This window comes from Tauraco erythrolophus, chromosome 11 (genome assembly GCF_009769465.1).
Source record: "Tauraco erythrolophus isolate bTauEry1 chromosome 11, bTauEry1.pri, whole genome shotgun sequence".
In the NCBI taxonomy this organism is placed as follows: Eukaryota; Metazoa; Chordata; class Aves; order Musophagiformes; family Musophagidae; genus Tauraco; species Tauraco erythrolophus.
The window spans coordinates 1500991-1528881 of record NC_141475.1 but is presented as its reverse complement, the minus strand read 5'-3'; the positions used below and the strand labels follow the sequence as shown (position 1 = coordinate 1528881).

Here is a 27891-nt window from a genome sequence, read left to right as displayed (position 1 = left end):
CCACCACCTGGGAGCCAAACGCTGGGGCTGCTGGAAGGTGCCTCCTCCTTCCTCTTGCCTCTTCAAGGAGGAGAGGACTCAAATTAACCCCCCCAGTCGCTTTCCCCGCACAGCGCTGCGGTGCCAGTGCCTTCGCGTCCTACAGACTGGGACGGGAGCCGCGTGTCCCCCCCGCGAGTGGGTGAGCGCCGTCGTCATCCCCGTTCCCGAAGCGGCCGGGGCTGGGCGACCCCTCGCTCCCACCTGCTCCCCGCGTGCCGGCGTTTGGCTTCCTGCGGCTTTAAAGTTCCCTGGGCGCACGGAGCAAAAGAGGGAGGAGAAAGGGTTTCATCATCGCTCTCCCCGAGAGAGAGAGCAGACTTATAAAAACTTTGCGCTCACGCCGCCTGCCTCACTCGCGGGCTCGCAGGGTTTTCGGCACGCATCGGGCACGCCGCCGCCGGCGGGACAGGTTGGAGAGGGACAGGAGCCCACGTGCAGCCCAGACTACTCGGGGCTCCCCGGGAAGTCCCCCACGATGGGAGTCCACCCCGAAACCGGCAAATCTCCGGTTGACGTCCCCAAAAGATCCGGCACCTGCTCCCGGAGTATTTTCTGCAACATCAAGGTAAAGAGTGATGCCTGGCAGGGATGTGTGCCACGTCCCCGGCGAGGAGGGAGGAGGATGCTCGCGAGGAGAGCGACCCGGATCACGGGTCCTGGCATCCCTGGTGCGAACCGCCGGTAAAGCGAAGGGTGTTTGCCGAGATGCAGGATTTGAAAGGTCGGCTCCTCGGGCAGTCCTGGGTAACACCACTGAGGTCGATCCCGCCCGGTGCACGGGAAGGGCTGGGGGGTTGCTCGAGTGGGTTTTTGGAGGGTGTTGTGCCCCGTGGAAGCGGCGTGGGCAGCTCGCCGTGGGCTGCGGAGCTCACCCACGGCGACCGGGACACGCTGCGCGGCTGCTTAGGAAATGATTAACCACATCCTGGTGCAAAAAGAAAACACTGCCCTACAATAGCACTGACTTGCTCTTAAAAACCTCCATGAGGAGGGCTTTTCCAGTGACAGAAGCAAAAAATCTCGGCGGGTCGAAGCGGGTTTTCCGGTGTCGGCTGCCCGGTTACTCACCTGCCCCTATTAGGTGACGTCTCAAAGCCACCCTGGCCACCTCCCGTGTTTTAATCCCTGCTGACCATCGTGTTTTTACACCACCCCTTGCTCCGTCTCGGTTTTTCCCCACGCGGCTCGTTTTGGCCCGTTTTCAGATGGACACCGAGGCGGCTGCACGTGCCGGTTCCCGTCCCCGGGACACCCGCCTGTGTCGGTCGGGATTCCCAGGGTGGGTGAGGTGGGAGTGGTGGTGGTGGATTTTCATTCCTCGCTTGGCAGCACCTCTGCACACCGGCATCCGAAGCAGCCGGGTGGGATTTTGGGGAACGGCAGCTCCCGGCAGCGCCCACCTGTGGGCAGAGTGGCTTTGGGTGCGTGAGAGGTGCCGTGGTGGGGAGCAGTGGCAGGACCCCCGTGTGCTGGTGCTGCTGGTCGTGCCTGAGGCTGGGCGCGGATTTCCCACTGGTGTCATTGAACGTGTTTGCCGCGAGGAAGGATTTGTCAGTACTTCCCAGCCAAGGCTGTTTTCAGGAACGTGCAGCTGTGGGTAGGGCATCGTGGTCCAAGATGGGTTTGGGTTTTCTTTGGTACCCATCTTTCCTCACCTCGCATGCTCGGTTGGGGTTGGGTTTCTGGGGGCTCCAGCATCTCTGTCGGGGTGCTGCGGGGATGCTGTGTGGTACCATGGGGCTCTTCTCAACAGGCTGCTCCTCCCTCCCAGGGCTGGAGGCATCATCCCAGATGATGTCTTCCAGCCCTCTGTCCCTGAAGGTCCCCACTGCCCGGGCTGGGCTATTCCAGCAGGTGACTCGATGGCCCTTTTTGGCTGCAAGCTCCAGGAGGATGAGCTTAACATTACCCTGGGTAATTTAGGGCTGCTTCTGGGCTACTCTGACATGCCTCTGGAGGGGACTGGAGACCTCACCCCTCCTCCGGTGAAGATGCAGAAGGTGGCCCTAACCCTCTCTGGGCTGCTCCAGCGATGACAGTGGCTCGGTGTGAGTAACATCACCCAAAAAGCAGAGCCCTTCCTGCAGTTCATGCTCTTTCCTGGAAGTATGTCCAGCTCCCTTCGGCTGCAAAAATATCCTGGAAAGGAAAAACATTGCCAAACTCAGTGCCTTTTTCAGGATGTAAAACTTTAGGGTTAAAAAAAAAAATAATAAAGGAACCTTAACAAATACTGATCCGTTTCTGCATCCCATAGACAGCAGCAGGAGTGGGGCTGGGTGCTCAGCACCCCACACACCCCGAGGCACTGAGGCTGTGTCCGGGACCTCCTACGAGCATTTGGTGGAAAAAGATGCAGATTGACCCCCCGAGCAGAAGATGATGGGATGGTAGGGAGTCAGGACACCCATCCCTTGGAGAAAAGCTCTTGCTTGTATAAATTGTCGGGCAATGACACCCCCCACCCTTTCCTGACCCGTTCCCTCTTCCTGTGCTGTGACATTCGTGTTCAAAACAGAGAGATTGAAAAAAAAATAACCGCTTTGAGACAGGAAAGCAGCAGCCTGTGCACAGCCAGCCCCCCAAAACGAGTAGAAAATCAAAGTGTCGCAACCAAATTTCGAGCTTTGGGAAGTTGTTTCGTTGTGAAAGGGTCGTCAGAGGGCAAGGGGGACAGTAGGTGTCTCCGGTTCGTATGGCTTTAGAGTTCATCTTTGAACTTCATCTTTGTATGAGAAGCCCTCGGTGCTGCGGATAACGTATTATGTAAAGTTTTCATCCAGCACCTAATTAATTGCGTGGGAATCTGCTGGCATGGCTGAAGGTGCTGTATAGGTGCTATGAAGGGAGTTAAATTAATGAGACACAGCGTCCTCTTATAGCGATGGCGGTTTCTGACCAGGACAGTGTTCCCAACACAACAAAATCCCTGAGTTGGAGCGGGCTCCAGGTCCTAATCACGAAACTCGTGTTTCTTCCCCAAGGCTCCCGTGCCAGGATCGTTTTCGGAGCGCCTTTTGCAGGGCTGGGGCCAAAAATAACTAATGATTTTTCCGTGCAAGCCATCTTTCTTTTCTCCTCTCACGTTGTCTGCGACAGGGACCGGTTCCCGGTGCTCCTGGGGTGGTTTTTGGCACTGACTCCGTTACCACCCATGTTTGGAGGCGGGAAACGTGACAGTGCTGGGGATGGGCATCAGAGAGGGACAGGTCCTGGTGGAAAGCCGTAGTTTCAGTGGTTCTGCAAGGGTTTGGAGAGCGGGATGGGGACTGCCGCTCCGGGGGTGGGTGGGTGTGGAGGTGCTGCTGGGGATGCAGGAGGAGCAGCGATGCCCCGTGGATGGTGGCCGCTGGCTCATAGCCGTGCTCCGGCACGGCAGGAGTTCACGGCTGATCTCTGGACCTTACGGGCACGTGGTTGGCGACAGTTCCTTGCTGCTGCTGGGGAAGATCCTCCCTGTTATACGTGGGTATTAATGACTGTGTAATTAATGCTAATACTGCAATTAATGCCGGACGGCACCGAGGCTCTGTCTACTCCTGATATTTCGGGGCACCGCCTGGCTCAGCCGGCGGCGTGTTTGCTGTCTGCGCCGTATCTCGAAGCTGGAATAAACCTGGTCGTTGCGCTTACGTTTTCGAGTGCCCTCTCGGATGGGGCAGGGCTTGCTTGAACCCTTCCAGAAGCTGACTGTTGGTCTTGAGTCACCTTGAAGAGAGAAAGCAGGAGGCAAAAGGCCTTCGGTCTTTGAGGCTGGGAGGTTGCTGCTAAGCACTGTCGCCTACAAGAAGCCTAGAGCATCTCGTTAATCCCACAACAGTGGTGGGAATGGATGGTGAGCACGGTGGACTTCATGGTCCTCTACTCTGAAGTTCACCAGAGCTTCCAGGGTTGTGCTGACTGGTGCTGGGAGGTTGTGGTTGCTCTGCTTGGCAAATGCAGGATGAAGCCAACCTTCAGGTGGACACCAGCACCCGCTGGCACCAGGGATGCCGAGGACCTTAGTGCCCAAAGGAACAAAACAGGTGTGAAAGGTGGAGGAGAAGTGGATGGTTGGTCTTTTTGATACCCAAGCATGGGCATGGACCCCATTGATGCCCCCCAGTCCAGAGTCCTAACTGTTCTCTTCCATCATCATGTCTATGCCCATCTTGCCCTTCCAGACAGCCACTGAAAAAGGATTGTTTCAAAGGTGTTACTTCTTTGCAGCACCTCAGATGTTTTGGCTTCTTCACCTTTATTGTCTCTTTCGTGGTTTTGTGCTATTTTAATTGATAGCTAATTGCTTCTTCTGGATCCCCAGAAACACGACAAGGAGAGCTTTGTAAATGTCGGGTTACCTGGGTTAGTCAGACTGGTTTCACTGGAAGCTGATTAGCTGGAGAGCGCTGGGGAGCAGCGCGACGTGGTTGGGAGCGCAGGAAGGGGAGGCTTTTACCCTGTGGACCATCTGGCATGGAAAAAGAAGCAGAAGGGTAACAGAGAGTTATTGTCACTGGTGTCACCTGGGAGGAGTCCAAGGGGGAGACTGAAAAGGGTTAGGGGCAAATAAATTGGGTGTTATATGGGGGCGGCGAGAGGGGTGGTATGGAAGAGCACAGGAAAGGGGACGGCGAGGTCAGGAGGAGACTGTGGGCTCTCAGAGTGCAATAAAGCTTTAAAGCATCCCAGGGCGAAGATGTTGGGGGCATGAGGGGTGCAATGGCCAGGAGCGGGGAGCTCTCCCCTCCCTGGGGAGGCGAGGTGCCTTCTGAAGAAACGGGAGCCTTGCCTTGGGGTCTGAGGTCCCAACAGCATCAGGGCAAGTTTTTTGTCCCTTCCTTTGGAGGGACTAAAGGAGTTTGCTGAGAGAGGTGTATTTCAGAAGCCTGGAGATGTAACAGTTGTGCTCTCGTATCCTATTGGCACAGATGATGAATTGCTTTATTTAGCTGTTGGCAAGACTAGGAGATTCATCAAGTCATTGGTCGTAGGTTTAGAGGGGGAAGTACTGAGAGGAGACAGTCATTGTTGATTAGGGCCATTGGTTTAATCAAGAAAATAGAAGGATATTTCCAGTTCTGGGCACTGTGCAAGAAAAGATGATGAATTGGTTGAGCGTTTGTTGCGAAGAAGCAAGGAGGGGCCTTAAGGACAAATTGGTTGGCATGGGAAGAAGGGCCCGCTGTGGCTGGGGTTGTCCCGCATTCATGGTGATGGTGCTGGCATCCAAAAGTAAAGGTTGGGTTTGAATGGATTTCATAGATTTCTAGGTTGGAAAAGACCTCAGAGATCATCGAGTCCAACCGTCCCTGATCCCCATTAAACCATATCCCTAAGTAGATCATCCACCCTATTCTTAAACACATCCAGGGATGGGGACTCAACCACCTCCCTGGGCAGCCTATTCCAGTGGCAGACAACCCTTTGGATCTGACACTGTAGTTATGTCTGGTTTTTGGTGGGATCAGGTGCCAAAGGGGAAGAACCACCCCGCCTTCACCAGCAGCGGGATAAGGAAAAAGATGGGGAAGAGCCAGACGGTAAAACGAGTTGGAAAGTTTAGTGGGATCAAGGTCTAGGAGACATGAAACAAGATAATTTTATGAGGGGCGAGGTGGTTCAGTGCCCAAACACAACCAAGGAGTGGTCAGCGTAGATAAGATTATCACAAGCGAAATGGGAGCGGAGTGTCGCTGATAGGGAGCCCAAGGCAGGGCTGTGGGCGTGCGAGAGGCGTGTTTACCTACGCTTGTGGGTCAGGGCAAACGAAGCCGAGCTGAAGCGACTTTCAAGGAAATCCTGATCGGATCCCGATGCGCCGTAAAGAGAGAGAGACCTTTGGAAACAACGCAAGAGCGAAGACCCAACCACGCAAGCTACCTCGGTCTGGCTGCAGGGAGAAGGAAGGACGCTGAACCGTGCGCGTCGTGTCTTGCAAGCCCAACTATTTTCTTGGGAAGCAGCAAACCGGCCCACCTCGCGCTCCGGGGGTCTGATCCCAGCAATCCCCCGCATCCCAAGGTCCTCCTTCCTTTCGGACATGGCCTGCGCGTTAAGGCGGGGACGTGGTTTTGTGTCCACTGGAGCGCTCCGTCGACAGGAGCGGAGTGGAGCGGGGCTTGCAGGGACCTGGCCAGGACGTCGGGATACGGCGGAGGGAAATCCCGTGTGTACACTCGTCGCACAAAGAGCAAACATTGGCTTTGCGCTCGGCGGCTGGGGGTTGTAAAAGGTGGATTACTTGGCAGCGGAGACAGTCGTCGTCGCAGCTGATAATCCGGGCAGCGGCGTGCTTCAGACAATCCCCAACCATTGGAATCGTTTTATTAGTTTGTTTTTTTCGCAGGAGAAGTAAAATTCAGGAGCCAACTTCTGCCGTCGGCCCATGCTCCGAGCTCAGTGCTAAGGGACGTGTGGTGTGGCACAGTATTTCATAGATTCATAGATTTCTAGGTTGGAAAAGACCTTAGAGATCATCGAGTCCAACCATCCCTAATCCTCATTAAACCATTTTGCTAAGTAGATCATCCACCCTAATTTGGTCCCTTCTGTGGAAATGGTTCCTTTTTTTCAAGAATTATTTTTCATGTTGCTTTTTGATCTATAAATCCAGGCAGCTGCATGTAAGAGAGATGCCGAGGAGGGACGTAGTTCCCCACGCACGTCTGTATCCTCTTCATTTCCAGCTGATGGGTTTCTTTGGAACTGAGTGATCTCAGCCGTCCTTCTGCGGGAGGTTCTCTTAGTGTAGCGAGTGTTGATCATACACAAGCTCAAAAATAAACAGCCTGTCTTCTCCCTGAGCGAGCATCATCATTTTGGGAATATTTTCCTTACTTCTTAAAGTTCCTCCCTTCCCTCCTTTTTTTTTTTTTTTTTTTTCCCCTCCCTTGGAAGCTCAGGAGAGTAAAGTGGAAGAGAAGCCTTCAGAGATGGGCAGGTTGGAGTCTCCTACTTTGGGCCATGACTTTCCACTACGGTCAAATAATTTTGCTTTGGTCCTCCAGAGCCCAAAAGTCAACTCTAATAGTACTGTGTGGAGGGAAAAGAGCTGACAGAGCATCCTTACTCCTCGTCCTGTCCAAACATTTACTCCAGCCAGATTCGTTTTGCATCTTCCTGCAAGGACTGCTCAAGGTTTCCACCTTCTTCATCTCCAGGCAGGGCTGCCGAGGTGGAGACACTGAAAAACGAGCTGAGGGATGACTTTGGACATGAGTGCAGCTTCCATAGCATGAAGCTGTGGAAGCAGAGCAGAGAATTAACCCTTAACTCACTCCTCCACGTGACAGAGAGGAAGGGACGGTGACCGTGCATGCAGCATCTTCTCAAACCTCTGGGCCCTGCAGAGTGGAGCCAGGCTCTCACCCGGGGAGGAGGTCTTCTGGCTCCTGGAGGGGAGGAGGTCTCCTGGCTCCTGGAGGCTTCATTGAGGCAGTTCACTCCTTTTTGAAATGAAAAGAAGCCTGACTTTTGTTCCCTGGCTTTGACTGCCCCATGTCCTACACATGCATGCTGGGGTTATCAAGCACTTCATGTTTAGGTTTTTTCTTTCTTGTTAACCCCAACTTGCCAAACATTTTATTATTGGCTGCCTTGGTGCCCAAGGGATGCTCCCCAAAAAAAAACTTCTTCTTACAAAACAGCCCATCTTTCATGATAGGCTTTTCTGAAGTCCAGCCTCCGTGTACCTTTGGGTCGCTGTTCGTTAAGGCCAGTGGCAGCGTTGACGGTGCGTGGTCTTTCATAAGCAGCAGTGGAAAGAGGAGCCATGAGATGAGGGAATAGGGCTCAAGTGGACCCAGTACGTGATGTGGGGCAGCTTGGGCATTCCCAGTGCACGTATCCAGCCCTGGCAACAGCAACCTCCCTCTGATCCCAAACATTTCTCACCTCAAGAGCACCCACCTCAAGGATGGGTAGACTCCCTGGCTCTTTCTTCCTCGTCCTTGTCTGCTTTTTGGGTTCAGCGTGGGGCTGGGAGATCCCCTCTCTTCTCCCAGAGCCTGATTTTATTCTCTGTGAGCTTCAGGGAAGTGCAAAGGGTGCAAGTGGGTCTTGTGAGGTGGCTGCAAGGGCTGAAACGCCATCTCAGATGTCTCCTGAGGGTCCACCAGCCACAGTGGTCATACCTGGCATCCCATGGGGACACCTTGGTGCCAGTATAGGACCTCAGCCTTGGTGCCAGTATAGGACCTCAGCCTTGGAGCCACATCCTCGTGCCTGCAGCCCAGCCTGTCCCCCCTCCTCAGCCCCACCAGTCCCCTGGGTTGAGTATTTATGGAACACATCTCCTCTGAAGGAGGATTTGGGGTTGGGATTGACCGAATAGCTGCCAACTCTCTGATTTGAACCTGGGAACGTTGTCCAGATCACAGAGGGACCACTTCCCTGTCTTCCCTGCAACAGGGTGGATTTCTTCTCCTTATGAAAAAGCAGTGTTTGGGGAGATGCTCCTCCCCACGATCTGGGGGTGGTGGGGAGCAGCGTGTCCATGAGGGACCTTCCCCTAGGCGTTTGCTTCCCTTTTAAATGAAGTGCCTCTTGGAAAGGAGTCAAGCATCTTGTATAAACAGCCTGGAGCCAGGATCACTCCGGTGCTCTGAAGGGAACATGGGGATGATCCAGAGGGGATTTTTGATGGTGGGTGCGTGTGGGCGCATGCCTTTGGCCTCTCCGCCCCGCTGCCTCCCTGCCCATGATGGCTGCTTGCCTGCAGCTCCAAAAACACACCAGGCTCCGATGGGAACGTCTGCTCCGGAGGTTCTGCACTTTGGATTCGTGGAATGTCCCCGACTCCTTAACCTCCCACCATGCCTTCGCCTTCAGTGCCGTTGTGTCGGCTTTGCGTCAGCAAGACCTCCCTTCAGATGAGCTTGGCTCTTCTTTAAAAATCTCCTCTGGGTTAAGTGTTAGGGTTAAGATGGATGACAGCGGCTCCGTCCTCCTCCTGGGGCTGCTCGGCGGGTGCGTGGGGCCAGCGCAGAACATCTGGTGCTCTCTGCAGCTGGAAGGGACCAGGTTGGTGCTGGTTTCCATGGATCAGCAGGTTGTGGGTGGTCAGCGTGGACCCGTGGAGAGAGGGACGGGGATGGGAGAGACCATGCGAGAGGATGTGGGGGAGCGGTGCCCTTCCTCTCCACCAGCCTCAGAGGTCTGCTCTTCCCAGCTGGAGCATCTCAGCCAGTGCCAAGGTCAGGCAGTGCCCAGGCTCCTTTTGAGGAGCCCTCCAAATAGAGTCCCTCTCCCAGCTATTTGCCCTCAGAGCCTCCAAGGTTTTGGCCGTCGTCATTTTAATTAGACTTGAGTCTGCTCAAGTGCAGGGGAAGTCTTAAATCAGGGACATCTCTCATCTCCAGACAGTCGAAGTGTGTCTGGAAAAGCCGAGCTCCAGCTGCACAAGTGCTGGAGCAAAGGCTGTTTGTCTTTGCTCCGGCTGTTTTGGGATGGCAGCTTCTTCCCAAGCCAAAAAAAAAAAAAAAAATTATCTCCTCTGCCCTTCCCCTCCCATCCTCTGGACTCTCCGCATCTGAAGGCTAAGGCTGCTGCGTGGTCTCAGTGCTGGGGTGGGATCAGGTCCCCCCAAGCATCCCTCCTGCTCTTCTGCCTTTCCTGCTGACCCATCTCGCAGGGGCCACGTTAGAAGGACTCATGGACAAGGGCGGGGAGAGCAGTCGCGCCCCAAAGTCGTCTTCTCGTTGGTGCTCACCAGCTGTGTTTCTCCCGCCTTGGCTTGCCCCACGGCGGGCAGCCCCAGCTTGCTCCTGGGTGTCTCGGCATCCGTGGCCCCATTTTCTCCATCCCTAGGTTGTCACCACTGCATAAACCCGTCTCGGGCTGTCTCCTGCCACCTCCGCCTGTCCCTGCCTGCCCTCTCCGACCACAGCTTGTCCCACTCATCTCCTGCCCTCCGTCCTCTCCTGAAGCTCAGCCAGCACTGGTTCCCCGTGGTCCTTCTGTGCCTTTGCCATCTCCCCATCCCCAGCATTCCAGGGGGTCAGGCTGCCTCTGCTCCTCATCCTTTCTCTCGCCAGCACTTCTCATCTCCCTGTCTGCCCTGGGATTAGGCTGATGTTGATCCACCCTCTTCCCTCTCCGTTGGTAAACAGCTTTGCTTCTCCTGCTAACGCCTCGCGCCGGGAGAGCTCTCCCTCCAGCTGCTCCGCGTCTCGGGCGGTCTCGGCCCTCCGCTGTTTAGCCAGAGCTTCCTTATTTCAATTACTTCAGTAGGATCTGGCCAGAGCTGCAGGAGCAAGAATTAATGTTCTCTGGCAACGAGATCTCCTCTCCATTTCTTATCCTCGCGGGAGCCACCTCTCTGCTCCAGACCAGCCTGGCTGGAGTAATTACACGGTGATCCCAGGTCAGGATTGGGGAAGGTGAAGGTGCTGGCTCCAGCAATCGCTTGCAGGACCATGTGCTGGGATGGGCTTTCAAACATGGGAGTTGATGGCTGGAGGGCGTAGAGGTCGTTCTGCTCCAAGAGTTTACTTTCAGATGTTTTGCTTCCGCTTTGTCCCTGTCTGAGGGGAGTTTCCCACGTTATGCCCCGTGTCATTGCTCTGCAGCTTTTCGTGGGGGCGAAGTCTCAGCTTGTGATGTTGTCCTCTCCTGCTCAGCCACCGCAGTGGCAGATGCCCGCCTGATGTTAGTGATGTTACCCTGCCTGCTCCCACCCCTCCGAGATGTAGTCGGAGAGTCTGTGATGGCAGCTTGTCCCTGTGGCCCTCCTTCCCTCTTTCCTGGTGTTTGTCTTTCTCCTTCTACTTTTCCGTGGCCTCCAGACTGTTCACAGCCTCCTCTCACGCTGCCAGGGCTCCATTTTCTCCTTCCCCTTCATTTCTGCCCACCTCTCTCCCACCATCCATCAGCATCTCTCCCATCTCTTACGCTTTTAGATACCCAGCTCTGTCTTCTGGCTGGTGCTATCCTCGCTCACAGAAGAAGCTTCCCAAGAAGCCACCTTCTCGCCCACCTTCTCGCCCACCTTCTTGCCCACTCAAATTCTCTTGCAATTGCTGGACCTGGCACTGCATCCTCCTCTTCTCCCCCAAAAACCACTCCACCCACCTACGGCATTTGCATCCTCCATGTTGGGTGGATGATTTTGTTCCTTTTCTTTTTTTTTTTTTTTCACACAAAGGGTCAGGGCCTCTGGGCACTACTGCTGTTCCAGATAAATACTGATAATGCCTATTGCTGCTCTCCAGACCAAGGACGTAAGGACTTTGTCAACCTCGCAGTACCTTTGATCCCCCATTCATCATCTTGGGCTTCCCGCCCTTATCTTCGTGGGACACACTTCCAGTATTCAGCAAATATTTGATTTCCTGTGAAGCGAAGTAGAAAAGACCTTTTCCCTTTTTTTTTTTTATTTTATTTTAAAATACCTTTGGCACCGTGCGGACGCGTTCCATTCCAAGGAAAATAAAGGAAAACTGTTCTGACTAAATATAGATCAAAAGATGCTTGTGAGCTGCCTCTTGCATCCCGGGCTGAGAGCGCTTTCGTCTCCGAGGCCACCCGGGCTCTTTTGACCACGCTTCTGCCCTGCCCTGTAAACTCTCCGTGTTCCCTCCTCCGCTCCAGGCAAGCTCTGCCTCCGTTCCGCTCGGCTTCTGGCTCCGCTCGCAGCCTGGCTCAAGGGAAAGATGCTGTTTTTAGAATACTACGGAGATCTTCCAGTAGCGAGACTACGTTGTGCATATTTCATCCTTTCCCCTCTGGGATTTTTTTTTTTAAGCCCTTTTTCGACTTTTTCTTGCAACACCCCTTGGAGCAGGTTCTGTTACTTGGCTTTGTAGCTGAGCGCATCCAAGGGGGGGCTGACTGGAATTACTGGATCTTGAGTAGTCTCAACCAGCACGGCTCCCTCTCAGCTGCGGCGTGGCAGCTGCAGCGTCGGCTCCGACGTGGTCTCGGGAGCGCCAACCGAGTCTACACAAAGTCATAGAATCATAGAATGGTTAGGGCTGGAAGGGACCTTCAAAGGTCATCTAGTCCAACCCCCCTGCAAGGAACAGGGATATCTCCAACTAGATCAGGTTGCTCAGGGCCTCAAGCCTGTCTCATTTGTCGTCATAGAACTCCCGGTGCAGCGGGTCTTCCTTGGGTTGGAGGGTTGCGCAAGGGTTGCCGCAGTGCAGATACCCATGAATGTTAATAATGGTAAAGCAGAGGAAAGATAAAAACAGAGCTCCTTGTCCTCTCTTCTATAGACCACATGGCTTGTTTTGCAAAGTTAACTGAAGATGAAGTTAATTTAAGATTAACTTAAGTCAAGGATCCAGGACTGAGACCTTCAGTAGATCTGTTGACTGCCAGAGTATTGGCCAACTTGAGTCCGTGCGCGTATGACTCTCAAAGCCCTCGCGCAGGACATGGTCACCAACGGTTACGCATCAGCAGGGCACTAACTGGGTGCTAACCGAGGTGGCGCTTGTTTTTGCCCGCAGGTGTTTGTGCTGTGCCATGGGCTTCTCCAGCTCTCCCAGCTCCTCTACAGTGCCAACTTCAAGAGCAGCCTCACCACCATTGAGAAGCGCTTTGGGCTCTCCAGTCTCTCTTCAGGTTTCATCTCCAGCTTGCACGAGGTAACTGGGTGAGAAGCTTGTGCGGGGACCCTGAGGGTTGGCCAGAACATGGAGAGGACCTTCACAGAATAGGGTCTCAGGGTTGGTGCTTCCTCAGCCGTGCCTGCACAGCTGTTGCTGTGCACTTGAACACCTCTTCACACTTCACCTGTCCTGTATCACATGCCAGGAGGTTGAACATAGGGTTATGTGGTGAGGACATGTCCTTGGAGGGCAGCAGCAGAAAGCAGGTTGCTTCAGAGGAGACCACTCCACCCTGGGATGCCACACATCTCCAGCAGACCCATTACTGGGAGACAGAAGACCTGTAATATGACTCTTCTCTGATCACAGTTTTTACTATTTTTGTGAAGAAGAGCATTTTATTGCAAGTAGTATCCATACAGCTATGGCTCTGTGAGCAATCTCCAGTGAAAGTATCTGTTTTCATAGGTTTCTCATTGGCTTTAGGAATGACCCTGGCCTGAGTCATTCCAAGCTTCCTCTAAAAGGAGGCCCTGACCAGCACACTCCAAAATCCAGCCCTTTTCTCCAGTGCTCCCAGCTCCTGGTGGCCCTGAAAGGACTGACTTTCACTGGCACGTTGCTGAGCAGGCTGAGGATTTTCTCGCAAACGCTTTCTAATCACTCCTCTGGAATAAATTTTCTAGTTCACGTTGTCACAAATCCTATCCTTTCTGGTAGATATTCAAGGTCGACTAGGAAGAGACCTGCTGGCAGATGCTTTCTGTTGATGGCACAGACAAAGAAGTGCTTGGTGGCAGCCCACCTTGTATACAGCTGGTCTTCTCGCATGGGATCCTCCACCAAGAGGTGGGAAGCACTGGGAATCCTCCTGGGTCCTTGGGGAAGTAGATGCCCAGATCTTTACCTCAACCAGCACCTACCTCTGGGGTAGGTTCAAAACCTCTTGAGATTGTGCCACTGATGGTGACTAGGTCCAAACAAAGACACCCAATGTGGTGACGATGAACTGGCATCATTAAGCCCTGCAAAGTATCTCCGAGCTCTAACCCATGTGCTCCTTACCCACTAGAAAATGAACTTACTGGTGAGAATTCATGCCTGGAGAAGCGACGCCGAAGCAAACATGGTGTAGAGCAGTCTGTTTCTGCGGGAGTATAAAAGGAAAAGGATTGGCGTAGGACACGTGCCACGCTGTTAAAGAATAACCACCTGCAAACAACAGAGACATCTTTATTTCTCTGCTTTACGAGAGGAATATCCGCGCTTGACTCCAGCTCTGTGCGAGCTGCCCTGCCCGACCGGGACCACAATCTTTTCGCATCGATGGCTGCAGCAATTCCAAGAACAAAAACCAGAGAGAGGCAAACAAGGGAGCCCGTTGAAACATAAATAAAAAGTATTCTTAGCCGAGGTTAAAATAATGTTTAGCTTGTCCCGAGGAGTTGGCTTGCTGGCTGTTGATGAGGAGGGAGCGCTGACTTGCTGTGAACGTGCAGGGTGAAGGGCTGTCCCATCCCCGCTCTTGTGGGGTCAAACACCACCTGGTATCAGAGCTCTCCACCCACCTGGACACAGTCCCAGGGGACTGGTTATAAGGTCTTGACTTCCTCCGTGACGTCTCCTAACGTTTTGCTGTGCCCTTTCCAGATCGGCAACGTGGTCCTCATCATCTTCGTCAGCTACTTCGGCAGCCGAGTTCACCGCCCGCGGGTGATCGGCGCTGGGGGGCTGCTGCTGGCGCTGGGCGCGTTCCTGGTCACCCTGCCCCACTTCCTGTCAGACCCCTACGAATACACCACGCTCAGCGCCGGTAAGTGCCTCCACCCTTATCGCCATGAGCTGTCCCAGCACAAGGCCATCTGGGTTGGGTCTGGGTTGGGTCACCCGTGCCTACCCAAAAAGAGCGTCCGGCGCAATTCAAACGCGGTGTTTGGAGGGAAAGACTCAAGGCAGAGGTTGGCTGGTTTAAGCCTGACTTCGGTACAGTTTTGGAACCCTTTCTGAAGGTGATAATGACACGTGGCGTCCTTTCCGTCTCTTCTGCGTGCGTCGTTCGAGCTGTTCTGCGTGGTTTCGGGTGCCGAGTGCTGTGGTCATGATGAAGTACCAAAACTCCTCATAGATGGTCTTGAAGGCCTCAAGAGGGAGCAGTCTGTGCTTCAAGTTCAGCAGCCAGGATCTCCTCTCCAGACTGCTGAGACCCTCTCCCTCCTATCAGTAGGGCTAAGACCCCTGACATAGCCATCATCCCACATGGACGTGCCACCCTAGGAATATTCATAAGGAAGTTCCACATTCAGTGAGAGAGCATGTCCTTCCACGTAGATACTGTAAAATATACTTTTAACTAGCTCGATAATGTCATTTTTAATATATTTCTCTCCTGGCTGTGCCCACCCATCTCTCTCACGCCACGTCCCCGCCTTCTGCGCGGGTGGTGCGTGTCCTTCCAGCCTGCTCCTGAGCATCCTGGACATAAGTTGGCTTTCTGTGGTGTCAGAAGAGCCTCAGCTCCACCTCTGCCTAGTGATGACAGCGTCGTTACTAATGATGACATGTCGGTTAGCTATCCAAAACGCCAGCCGGGGAGGGGAACCAACTGCAAGCAGTGAACTTGGGGCAAAGCCCTGGGATGTAGGAGATGCTGGTTCTGCCACTGATGTCCTGGGTGGTTGTGGACAAGTCATTTCACTTCTGGCTTTTTTTATTTGGAGGGCACTGGTGTGTTTCCTGAGAGGTCTCAAAGGCTCTAGAGGACCTTGCTACCGAGGCTTTGTGCTTTTCTGAATGCTGACCTGGATTGGCACCGGAACTTGCCGTGTCAGTCTTGTTTGGATGGCCCTTGTCTGCTCAAGAAGTTAACAGCTACGGCACTGTAGGTCAGTGCCACCAGCTCTGGGGGCAAAGCAGCTCATCTGGCTGATAAGAAGGCTTGAAAGTGTGGTCTTCATGTGTGTGTCTGTCTCGTTGCACTGGGTAGGCTTTGACCTTCTTCTCCTGCCTCTTGGTTTTTGCATGTGGGTGTGTGACAAAAGACATTGCTCTTGGTGGTCTCGCTCTCAGCTGAGAGCTGCAGCCCTGCTGGAAGCCCAGGCTTGGGCCCCAGTGCAGCTGGTGGTTCACCTATAGGACTTATAGGAGAGGAATGTTATCTTTACTGGAGTCACGGAGGTGTTGCAGCATGGGAAGTGCTCCCTGCTGCTGGGCGCTCTGTCAACATCTCCTGTCCCCGGGACTTGTTTTGCTCTGGCCTTACGATCCCTACTGAGGAGGGCTGCTGGATTTTTTGGGGCAGGCTTTGGGAACGAGCTGGCGTGTACGATGGCAGCTCCAGTTTCCGAGCAGAACGCAATAGGCGGAAGAGCATGCGTTGCGTGCCACAAGGCTGGCTTGGGTCTTCCCAAAGTGACTTCAGCCCCTAAATCCTCAGGATGCCCATAAGCTTTAGCCTCCTTGGGGACTGCCACCTCTGAAAACCCGAACTCCTCTCGTTTCCATGCCAGGTTGCGGTCATGGGCAGTGCCAGCCCAGGGAAAGTCTTCCACCCCTAGTTAGAAGGTGCTTTCTCTGGAAAGGCCTTGAGCCCTGTGCGTTGCGTCCTAGTCTGATCTTCTGGGCTCCCTGAGCCCTGGCTGTGCTGCGGAGCTGCTGGGTGGCCTTTGGCAAGTCGCTCCCTTTAGTTAGATACTGGTTTTGCTGCAGCACAATGGGATGGAGACCCCAGATGGGGAGCAAAGCACAACGAGGACAGAGCTGCTGGTGGGTGCCTGACAAGCTCTGCCACCACCAAAGGGTGAGAGATCCCCTGGCTTTGCTTCCCCACAATCAGCTCCGGGAAATCTGGCACCACCACGGTCCGGATACCACGAAACGTTAAAAATGATGACCCAGCATGGGGCTGAGAGCGCCCCAGAAATATGAGGACCAGCTGTCTGATGGCTCGTGGCTGCCTCCCTGCTACCCAGCCGCCAATGGCTCCGTGTTTTTTGCGTCAGCCAGTTTGGAGAGTGTATCAGGCATCAGATGCCAAATTTTCTGACACCTTAAACTTATGCATCAGGCTGTGAACTGGTCAGGATTTGGGACGGGGGCTGCTCCTACTGTGAAGCAAACAAATCGGAGGAACAGGTATCATCCTGCTCCCTGCCCGGAGCCGTATGTGTCTTGGCCCGGTATTTACAGCCCATGAAGATACTCCAAGCCCTGGTTGGAGTTTGCGTCGCAGTCTGGAGCAGGGCGAAGACCTCCATGTGTCTGAATGGAAGTAAGGTCCTTGATTTGTACGGAGGTGGGTTACTCCTAAGCAATGAGAGCAACAGAGACTGAATCATAGAATCACAGAATGGTTTGGGTTGGAAGGGACCTCAAAGATCATCCAGTTCCAACCCCCCTGCCATGGGCAGGGACACTCTCCACTACACCAGGTTGCCCAAAGCCTCATCCAACCTGGCCTTGAACACTTCCAGGGATGGGGCAGCCACAGCTTCTCTGGGCAACCTGTGCCAGTGCCTCACCACCCTCAGAGTGAAGAATTTCTTCCTTAGATCCAATCTAGATCTCCCCTCTTTCAGTTTAAAGCCATTGCCCCGTGTCCTGTCACTACACACCTGTGTCCAAAGCCCCTCTCCAGCTTTCTTGTAGCCCCTTTAGGCACTGGAAGGTGCTGGAAGGTCTCCCTGGAGCCTTCTCTTCTCCAGGCTGAACAGCCCCAACTCTCTCAGCCTGTCTCCATAGCAGAGGTGCTCCAGCCCTCGGATCATCTTCATGGCCCTCCTCCAACAGCTCCATGTCCTTCTGTGTTGGAGGCCCTGAGCTGAACACAGCACTGCAGGGGCGTCTCAGGAGAGCAGAGCAGAGGGGCAGAATCCCCTCCCTCGCCCTGCTGCCCACGCAGCTCTGGATGCAGCTCAGGGCACCGTTGGCTTTCTGGGCTGCCAGCGCATGGTGCCAGCTCATGGTGAGCTTCTCATCACCCAGCAGCCAGGTCACCCCTGCCCAACTACCTTAAGTGCGTGAAGACCATCGGCACTGGCAAGCCGGCCATGGATAAGGAGGCTCTTTCTGCTTGGCACCGTGGACCCTTTAGACAACGCGGCATCTAGTGGACTTACGTAAGGATTTTTTGCCCTCCTACTGGGAATGTGCTCCGCACTGCGCCAAAGAAAACCCCTCATCACCCGGCAAATATTTGGGTTTGTTTTCTGTCTGTTTGCTCAGAAGTGTAGAAAATCCACAGTTATTACATTAATGAGAAAGATGTGATAGGGATGCTGAGCCAGTTACAAATAATAAAAAAAAAAAAGAGAAGTGCTGATCCCTCCCAGGAGAAATTAATTTGCTTCCAGCTTTTCTGATCAGCCCGTCTTTCAGAGTTTGATTAAAAAAAAAAAAAAATCAGAGCCTGGTTGTTTGCTTCGCTGACCTCAGTATGATGCCCCAAAGGAAGGGAAAAGTGATGTGAACTGCTAAAAAAAAAATGTCCAAAATCCAACAGTATGTGCTTATTCAGCAAATTTGGGAGATTCCTGGGATTTAGGGATTTAGTGCGGGAGGAGGCGGAGGACGTGCCCGGCGTTTTAATGCTCGTTCTTCTCCCTTTCAGGTAACAAGAGCCATGTCCAGGCTGAACTCTGCTCTGCAGAGAATAAGATTGTGTGCCCAAACACCACCCAGGATCCTCAGAAGGAGGCCAGCAGCATATGGGCCATGATGGTCATCGCCCAGCTGCTGGCCGGAATCGGGACGGTTCCCATCCAGCCCTTTGGGATATCCTACGTAGACGACTTCGCAGAAGCAAACAATTCCCCGCTCTACGTTGGTAAGTGGGACCGTTGCTGTATATGGGTTTGTTTCCTCCAGACCTCGGCGGTGAGACGTAGAGGTGGGGTGACGTGAGGTGCTCATCTGGAGAAGAACCTGTGGGCACAGGTTGAGCAGCCAATGGGACTCAGATGAGATCCTCCCCCACTAAAAGGCCGAGGTCTCTCTCCCCTTGATAGTCAGTTGTTCTCTGTAGGGTTATGTTCATGGTGTGGATGTCAGGAAGCTAAAGGATCAGGACACAGAGATGAGATGGATGAGTTGGGACATCTCCCTTGCGTCTGTGAGAACTTACACCATCCGTAGTGGGAATGAGTAGTAAGGAAACCTCCTGAGAAGCCATCTCCTGCTCTTATTGAGCATGGATTGATCATGGTTTAACCAGAGGTACGACATCCAGCAGGAGACTGGTATTGCATCAAGGGTTCAAAATCGACGGGTTTTTTTTGCCGTGGAAACGGTCCCTGCCTGGTGGAGGCTCCCAGGCTCAGGAGGACCTCTCGATTGCAAACAGAGAGGTGCTGCCTTCCAGGTTAAACTACAGGTTTCTTTTATTCCCTGAAAATGGCAAAAGCCATCCGGCGCTGGCCCGTCTACCCGAGCTTTGGGCTCAGTCCATCAGTTACTTAAAAAATCCCGATTCCTCCTGGTGCCAAACAATGTCTTAAAGCAGCCAAAGGCGTCAGAGTGATTTAGGAGTCGACAGCGGATGTTCCAAAATAAGGTAAGTGCTAAAGGAGGAGGAAAGCCTTCGGGATTAGACTCCCAAGGACAGGCTTTGGCCAAGCACTGAAGTGCTTGGCAGGGTCTGCAGACCCACCCAGGCGTGTTTTGCTCCAGGCTCCTGCTGCAAAGGGCTGCTCCACCGCCCAAGAGCTCTGCGGGAAGTCTCCGTGCGGGTAGTACTGGCTTGTCTGAGCTCAAATACAGTGGCTCAGGATAGCAAAATGAGGGACTGAGCATCTTCGTCCTGCCCCTGCGGCGAAGGGTCACCCTTCCCAGGACCTCCACGTGCCCTTTGAATTCCCAAACCTGCAGGTCCTGATGATGAAGGAGAATAGGAGTGGCTTGTTCTTTATAATATGGGTGGTCACTTTAGGGCCGTGGGAATGTCCGTGTCGGAGGGTATGGTGTGGTGAGTGTGGATCACCTCAACACAACGTAGATGCCATTGCCCTTTGAGTCTTGTCTCGGTTTAGGTCTTGGCATCTTCCTATGGAAGGGAACACTGCTGTCCATGTATGAGGTTAAATGCTTCTCCTCTGAAGACGCTGCCCTTTGGTACTTAGGTTTCTGTTGTAGAAACAAGGCACTGCCTTGCCTAATTGGGAAAAAAAAAGCTTTTAAAATAGGTGCAGAGCTGAGGCGTAGCGGTGGGATCAGGCGCTTCCGTACTCAGCGCGCTCAAAGGCTCCATCCAGACCGGCAAAACGCACAGAAACGGTCAATGCGGTTCAAGAGAACCGTCTCCTTTGGACCACCTTGTGCAAAGAGTTTCCTTCAGGGAGGAAACGTGAATCCGTTCGTTCCAGAGAGGTCGCAAGGAAACATCTTGACCTTGCGGGTTAGGTCCAAGCTCTCTATTTTTTGAACAGGATGGTTCAGCTGAACCGCTGCCCTTCTTGCTCCCAGCACCTTTCACCTCCCCTGAAGTTTGCACCAAATGTTTTTGCTAGGACCTAAGAGCTGGGATGTGTTTGGTTCCTTGGCCTCCCGTAGGAGATTAAGGTCTCCATCACCTGCAGGAGCCCAGGATGCCACCGTCCTGCTGCTCCCTGGGCTTCCCCCCTCTCTCACCGTGAGTCTTGGATATTCCCGGGGTGGCTGACAACTTTTAGCGTGTTGGCAAAGCCCTGAGGAAGCAGAGCAGAGGGATTTTTTTCTGCCTGTCCTCCTCCTGATCCTGTTGGAGAGATACCACATTCAGTATCTGAGCAATGGGGGTCTCCTCATCATCTACCACTTGATCAAAGGTGGTTTCTCTCCCCTGCGTGTTGTAACACCATTCCTGCTTCCCGTGGGAAGGCAAAAGCCGTGTCTGCATCCAAGCTCCTGTTCCCCTGCATCCAAGCTCCTGTTCCCTGCTCACACTGGTGCTCTCTGCTCCCTTTTTTTCAGCCATCCTCTTCGCCATCGCCGTGTTCGGCCCTGCGTTTGGATACCTGCTGGGATCCGTGGTGCTGCGGCTCTTCGTGGATATTGGAAGAGTTGACGTTGGTGAGTATTTCTCAGGTAGTGATGGTCCTCCTAAAAGCTTTCTTTTAGTGAGTCAGAAGATCGCTCCAAGATGACTGGTGGCAGAAGCCACCAGTTCCTGTGACTCCCCTGGAAAGACCTGACCTGGAACAGCAACCTCAAGCGCACTTCTCCGCTCCATCTCCCCATGAGGAAGGCGACAGATGGTCCTGAAGCCACCACTGAAGCAGAGAGCCCTGCAGTAGGGACATTTCAATGTTCTAGTCATGCTGGTGGTCATTCCTGGGGTGTGCCCACTGCCACGACGCTGAGGAAATATCGCACTACCCCAGCACGGTAGTGGAGAGGAGCAGGGACATCTGAAGCATCCAGGGATGGAGAAGACAACAACACGGCAACCGCTGCCCTCTGGGTGCACGGGAAGGCTCGTGTCTACTCGTCCTCCTCCCCGCCACCCTTCACCAGCATCTTCAGAGAGAGGGACCGAGCCAACACCACCGCAGGGCTGATTTTTCTTTATCTGCGGTACACACTTATTATTTCTGGTAACTTAATCACTAAAGAATTTCTCCAGCTCCATCATTAATGTGGCTTTTCCTGTGTTTCCATAGAGAGATCAGAGCTCGCCTGACATTTTTGTCCGGTGCCTGATAAGAATAATAAATGAACCTGGGGCAGGAAACGGCAAAAAGCCTTGGCTCGCTCCCGGCGGCGGCAGACGGATTTGGCAAACCTCTGCCCGGTCGCTCCGTGATGACGTCCGAGCTCCAGAGTGGAGTGGTCCTGTTTGGGGAAGCGGGGCGATTGTTTCGGTGGGGCGTGGGCTCCTCTCCAGCCGCACCCTGGCACGGGGCTCCCAACCGGAGGCTGCTGCCGGTTCCTTTCCGTCCCGGCGATGGGGAGGTGGGGTCCCCATGCCAAGCCAAGCAATCTGTCAACCTCCCGTGAGCATGGCTTGGCCCAGCCAAAGGATGTCTGCGCTGGAGACGGACCGGCTCTCACCTTCTCCTCCTTTTTCCGGAGAAGGCGCCCGGAGTTTCATCCACTCGGAAACTGTGCTCGTTAACAGCGCTCTTCTGCCGGCGCGGGTCCTTCCCTTGGTCTCCGCAAGCAGAGAGTGACCACGGTTGGAACAATGGGAGAGCAATCTTTTCCAGGAAAGCGGCTGTGCCCTTTCCCGGTCTCTGCCTCGGCTCGGCATCCCCGGCAGGCAGCGTGGTCCAAAGCCACTGCGCGCCCCAGGCAGAGGAGGATGGAGTCGGGCCCCCGTAATCGCCGCCTCGCTGGCTGGCTCGGCTGGGAAGAGCTGAACCCGTGCCATCAGCATTCTTCGGTGATGACTAAATCCATTTGGGAGGCTCGGCATGGTTTGGATGGGGAGTGGCGGTGCAGGATCCTGGCATGGGGAAAGGAAGTCAATCACAACCAAAGCTGGTCTTGCTACCAATGCCAGTGGGAGCTCCCACCTCCACCCATTCGCTCTTCCATGGCAGTGGAGAGAGCCTTGGACTTTGCCCACATGGAGCCTTTGTGTTCCACCGATCCACGTTTGCGTGGACGTTTGCCCCCTTCACCCTTAGACGTGCAGGAGCAGAGCTCTTACGATGGATCTTTGTGTCTTGCAGCTACAGTGGCCCTGACACCGAGGGACCAGCGGTGGATCGGAGCCTGGTGGCTGGGACTGCTGATCTCCTCGGGCTGCTTGGTGCTCACGTCCATTCCTTATTTCTTTTTCCCTCGGTACATGGTGAAAGGAGAGGTGAGACCTCACCTTCGGGGGGCCAGAACATCCTGGTTCCAGGGATGCGCTGGGGGAGGGAATACCTGTCCCCGGAGGAGAGGGGTGGGAGGGAGGAAGGGAGCCCAGCAACCCTTCTCAGATGGGGTTACAGCTTCTCAAGTCTTCCAGACAAGCTCTGTGCCTCTAACACGTGAAGGACCAAACCTTTCACTTCCTCATCATTAGCTGGAAAGCCAGAACCACCACAGCTCAGCAGACCAAAAAACCAGACCTCATGCCCTTCCCACTAGCTGCATCGACAGCATCCATTGGGAAGAAGGTTTTGGGTAGACCTGCGCCTTCCCTGGGGCAGGGTGATGGCTGGGCGGCTTCTTGGGGTTCCTGCATGAGGTCCTCCTTGGTAGGGGTCTGCCCGTGGGGGCCCGACCCTCCGGGTGTGTGACCTGGTTCTGCTGGTGACAACTGTATCTTAATTCCCCACTGCAACACCCTCTGGAAGGTGACGCTCCCCTGACACCAGCATCATCATCATCATGAGTGACTCACCATCTCGGGGCAGAGCATCCTCAAGTGTGGCACACACGAGAGATAAAGCTTTGATAAATGGGCTTTTCCTTTGGGGAGAAAAATTGCAGAAGAGAGACAAGTTTCCCATTGAAACAAGTTTAAGAGATGCAAAACCATCAAAACATTTCGTTTCAGTGTTTTCAAAACCAAGCCCCCCCCCCCCCCCCCCCCGGTTTAGTTTAAAAAATAATTTTGCTTTGAGATTGTTTTAATCGTCGATTCTTTTAAAATCGTCGATTCAAAATTCTTGATTTAAAATTCTTTTAAATCGTCGATTCTTTGAGTCAAACTCAAGCCCAAAATATTTCGTGGTTATAGCTACGGGACTCACCAAACTTCAGCTGACCTGTGTCCAACTTTCATTTTCAGACTTTTTGCAGCCTTAAAAAAAGAGGTGCATTGTCAGGGTTCAGGAGAGGGAAGCTTTCCAAGCTCTTAAAACCTCTCCGAGCAGGACAAGCTTTTGTCCTGCTGCTCCACTCGAGGGCTGCGGCGATTTTGGGGATAAATTTGCCCCTTTGCTGTGATGGTGAGGAGAACCATCAGGCGTGGGAGGGGGTCGAAGGCGTCTGGGACGGACCCTGCTCCTCTCACCGCAGCCTGCTCTTCTGTCCCTCCCCAGGACCTGAAGGTGGAGGCTGGCATGCTCAGGAAGATGGAGAAGGGGGCGGCTGAAGAAACCTCCCTGCTGGAGTTTATAAAAAGTAAAGGGCTGGCACTTAAAGGCGAGGGCGATCGGGGGTGCCGGGCCATGCCGGGTGGGTGGAGGCCACCACGCCGGCGTTTCCAAGCTGAGGGTGCTTGTTGGGGGCCTTTGAGTGTCTCCACCGCGTTGCGTGGAGATGCCAGGGCCAGCTCAGGCACCTCAAGAACTCTAGCGTGCCCTTCCCCAAGGAGCGCGGGAAGATGGACACAGCCTCCCTCTTGCCGTGAGACAGTGGTGCTGAGGTCTGTGGGGCCTGAAATGGTTCCTGAAGATTGGTTTGGTCTTAAAATGGCACGAGCGTGCTGGAAAACGCTAGCTGGGTGGTTTAACCCACGGCTCCAGGAGAGGGCATGGGGCTGCCGGCCCCACCAGCCACCGCTTCGAGAAGGTCACCGCGCTGCTTCTTACGCTGGTTTGCTTATGTGGAGCTGAAACGGACTCGAGTCGGGATGTCACTGCTGAGAGAGACCAGTTTGATGACTTTTTGCAGCTCCACGATGACTTCTTTCCAGCTAAAGCCCCTCCCTCCTTCCCTCTCCATCCTCCACAGTCGTATCCTGGAGCAGTCAGCTCCTTCTTCTCTATCTCGTTGGGTCTGATGAACCACACCAGCTCTCCGCGGCACTCCCTGCTATTAGGGGAAAGCTAATGAGCCACCAAACAAACGGAGCTGCTCCTGAGGAGCCTGGAGTCGGTCTGCCTCTACTGAAAGGGCAGGAGACATAGTGTCCCACCAGGAAAACACGCTGCGTGCGGGAGCTGGACCCTGCCCGCGCGCGGCCGGTGGGGCTGTGCCAAAACCCGAGCGTCTTTGTCAGTTTGCACCACCCAAGGGGATGGGCCCTGCTCCAGAAAAACAGATTTTTTTTTGTTGTTGTTCCCTGGCTGCTACGTGCTCCGGAGGCTCGTGAGTTTGGAAAACATGGGAGAGGGAGGGTGGTGGGCAGAGCTGGCCCTCCGCCTCGCTCTTCGGGGTGCTTTGGCCATGGTCCTGGCAGCTGCCTGGCCAAATCAGGGTGTCTCCTCTTCCATTTTCCCATGGCCTTAGACATCCCCTGTATCAGCTCCCTGGGAACAGTCTAATGGTGGGTTGGGTTTTTTTTCACAGTACGAATTGCTGATGTGAGGATCACGTGGCTGAAATAACGTGGGTTTTTTTCCTGCTGTTTCCCTGTAGAATTCCCAAAGATCTTCCTCAGGCTGCTCCTCAACCCTCTCTTCATCCTCCTGGTGCTGGCTCAGTGCAGCTTCTCTTCAGTCATTGCGGGTCTGTCCACGTTCCTCAACAAGTTCCTGGAGAAGCAGTATGGTACCTCCTCCTCCTACGCCAACTTTCTCATAGGTGAGGACAACCGGGCAGCGGCTTCCACAGGGTGAAAAATACCCATCGGCGGGGAGGCACCTGCCTGTATTCCCCAGACTTTTTAATCCCGTGGGAGAAAGTCATTGGCAACGCGTTTTCAGATGAGACCTAGGGATCACCTCGAGATGGTTGATGACTTTCCTGATCTGAGATGGCTGTAGAAGGCCAGGCTGTCTTGCAGCCTCTCAAAGACTGTCTACATTTGTTGGCTCTCGCAACGGCTCTCGTTGAAAACGTGCAGCCCCACCAGATGGGCGAAGCAGGGCTGGATCACTGGGACGCTTCGAGAAGTTGGCAAGAGCAAGCGATGACGCACCGAGCTTGATCTCGCCTCTCTAAGCCACGTTCCTGAGGCTGAGGTTTCTCATAGGTGCCTTGGGTTTTGATCTGTCGTGGGTAACGGTGGGGTCTGTGGGTTCTCCAACCACCACAAGGTCCACAAAGCCTCTACCTCCACCCTCTGCCCCACCTAATCCCTTCGTTCCTCTGCAGGAGCTGTGAACCTGCCAGCGGCAGCGCTCGGGATGCTCTTAGGAGGAATCATCATGAAACGCTTTGCCTTCTCCCTCCGGGCCATCCCCCGCTTTGCTGTGGTGGTGCTCGTTTTCTCCATCCTCATCTGCCTGCCCATTTTCTTCATGGGCTGCTCCACGGGGCGCATCGATGGGATCTACCCCCCCAGGTAACACAGGTTCTTGGGTCGTTTCCAGCAACTTGTTCCTCCAGCTCTTGCCTTGATCATCCATGGAGTAGGATACATGCAGGTGGAGGGGAAGAGGCAGTAGACATGGCCACGTTACTCCTTGCTCCCGCTGCCTGGAGGAGATCTTAGCACAGAATGCTTGGGGGGACATTTATTCCCTATTTTCTGTACCAAACAAGCAGGGAGTGTTTTCCACTCTGGATTTCTAGGGGGAAATCAGCAGCATTAGCACCCGTGTCCACATCAACCTCACCAACGACCACCTTGCATCCTGCCTTTGTTTCAGCTGGACATCACCTTTCTCTTCACGTGGGTGGAAGCTTTTGGCTCTCACTGTGTCTTTTTAAGAGAAAAATGACATTTAGGCACAAACGTTGACCTTTGGTACAAACGTTTCCCTTCACCAGCAATAAGCCCTCCTGTCCCAGGGCTGGTAGAAGGGTGAGGGACATGGCGGTCCATGGGCTTCTCCCACTTAAAAGCCTCTTAAATAACCACGGGGAAGGAAAGCAACAGCCCTCTGCAAATTCACGAGTGGGCGACGCGTTTATGCTCCGATCTGCGCCGCGCATTCAGGGGCGTACGGAAGATCCGCTGAGGCGCCGGCATCTCGAGCTTTCTGCCCGAGAGCAAGGCTTCAAATGGCAGGAGATCCCTCAGCTCAAGTGCAGGTGCTGCAAATGCTAAATTTTGGGAGGCACCTTGGCCTCGCAGCGTTCACCTCTTGCCACCAGCGTCAGGTCAACTGCCTGTCTTGGCTCCTCTGGGACATACCGGTCTTGATGGGCTTTGCTGATCACAGAATCACAGAATGGTTTGGGTTGGGAGGGACCTTCAAGATCAACTAGTTCCAACCCCCCTGCCATGGGCAGGGACACCCTCCACTACACCAGGTTGCTCAAAGCCCCATCCAACCTGGCCTTGAACACTGCCAGGGATGGGGCATCTACAACTTCTCTGGGCAACCTGTGCCAGTGCCTCACCATCCTCAGAGTGAAGAATTTCTTCCTTAGATCTAGTCTAAATCTCCCCTTTTTCAGTTCAAAGCCATTGCCCCGTGTCCTGTCACTACACACCCTTGTCCAAAGCCCCTCTCCAGCTTTCTTGGAGCCCCTTTAGGTGCTGGAAGGTCTCCCCAGAGCCTTCTCTTCTCCAGGCTGAACAGCCCCAACTCTCTCAGCCTGTCTCCATAGCAGAGCTGCTCCAGCCCTCGGATCATCTTCGTGGCCTCATCTGACCCCACCCCAGAGTAACTGATGTAACCCACTCTGATGTAACTGGGAGCTGCTGGAGGGACTTTCATGGAAAAAGAGGCCATTGCCTTATATTATTTTGGAAACGTGTCCCCCCCATGCAATGACAACAGTGCATAAACGCCTTCTGCCTGGATCTCCAGGCAGCTGTGGGCTACGTGGACGGGTGAACATGAGCTCTGCCTCATCCCACCGCACCCAAGAGCAGGTCCTTGGTACCATGACCCCGCAGGAGTAGTAAGGCAAGACAGGACAGACAGTTCAGTTCGTCCTCTTGACTTCCACGCTGTCGTCAGGCTTGTCTGGAAGCGAACCCGCTTCCAGTTTCTGCCGGAACGGTGTTTCCAGCTGGGGCTGTGCGCACATCTGTTCGCGCCGGTCTGGATGGAGCCCAGAGATGTTTCTCCAGGCGTTTGGCTGACGAGTTTTGAGCTCGGGGTGCGGAGGAGGGGGAGAAAAGTCGGTGTGTGAGGACTTGTCTGCAGACATCACACAATTCCTGCTGCGCTCACGGTGCCCGTGCAGCGGTACCTGCAGGCGGTCGGGGTCTGGCAGCCAACCAGCCCGCTGCTGGCACCATCCCAGTAAACACAGGGACGGGGATTTTTCATTCTTCCTGTCCTATTTCTTTACTTTTTTCTTTAATTTATTATTTTTTTTTTTTTCCCCTCCCCTCCTCCTTCTTGGCAGTACACAGAGTTCCCAGCAGCAGGTTAAGCCGCCGAGCGGGTGCCGCTGCTCCGAGCACGCCTTCCACCCGGTGTGCGGGGAGAACAACGTGGAGTACATCTCCCCCTGCTTCGCCGGCTGCGCCGACGGCACCGCCGACGCTGCCGCTCCCAAACAAGCGGTGAGTGGGTGGCAAAGCAGAGGGCACCTGACAAAAGTCGTAAGGTGGTGGGGCCTTTCCGGCGTGGGGAGGAGGGAGGGTCTACTGGAGAAGCTGGGAAGATGCAAC

General features: G+C 54.1%; 1 protein-coding gene across 1 annotated transcript in view; it reads left to right on the top strand.

Annotated features, from left to right (window-relative positions):
• The first annotated feature begins 517 nt into the window (after positions 1-517).
• The window catches only part of SLCO2A1 (solute carrier organic anion transporter family member 2A1), a 28503-nt gene continuing 1129 nt past the window's right edge, over positions 518-27891 (top strand). The window contains exons 1-10 of the mRNA XM_086618436.1: positions 518-607; positions 12480-12617; positions 14232-14394; positions 18187-18402; positions 20523-20621; positions 22226-22359; positions 23531-23612; positions 24792-24956; positions 25470-25659; positions 27624-27783. Coding sequence (XP_086474562.1) covers positions 518-607; positions 12480-12617; positions 14232-14394; positions 18187-18402; positions 20523-20621; positions 22226-22359; positions 23531-23612; positions 24792-24956; positions 25470-25659; positions 27624-27783 — 1437 coding nt within the window. The remainder of the gene's footprint in view (positions 608-12479; positions 12618-14231; positions 14395-18186; positions 18403-20522; positions 20622-22225; positions 22360-23530; positions 23613-24791; positions 24957-25469; positions 25660-27623; positions 27784-27891) is intronic.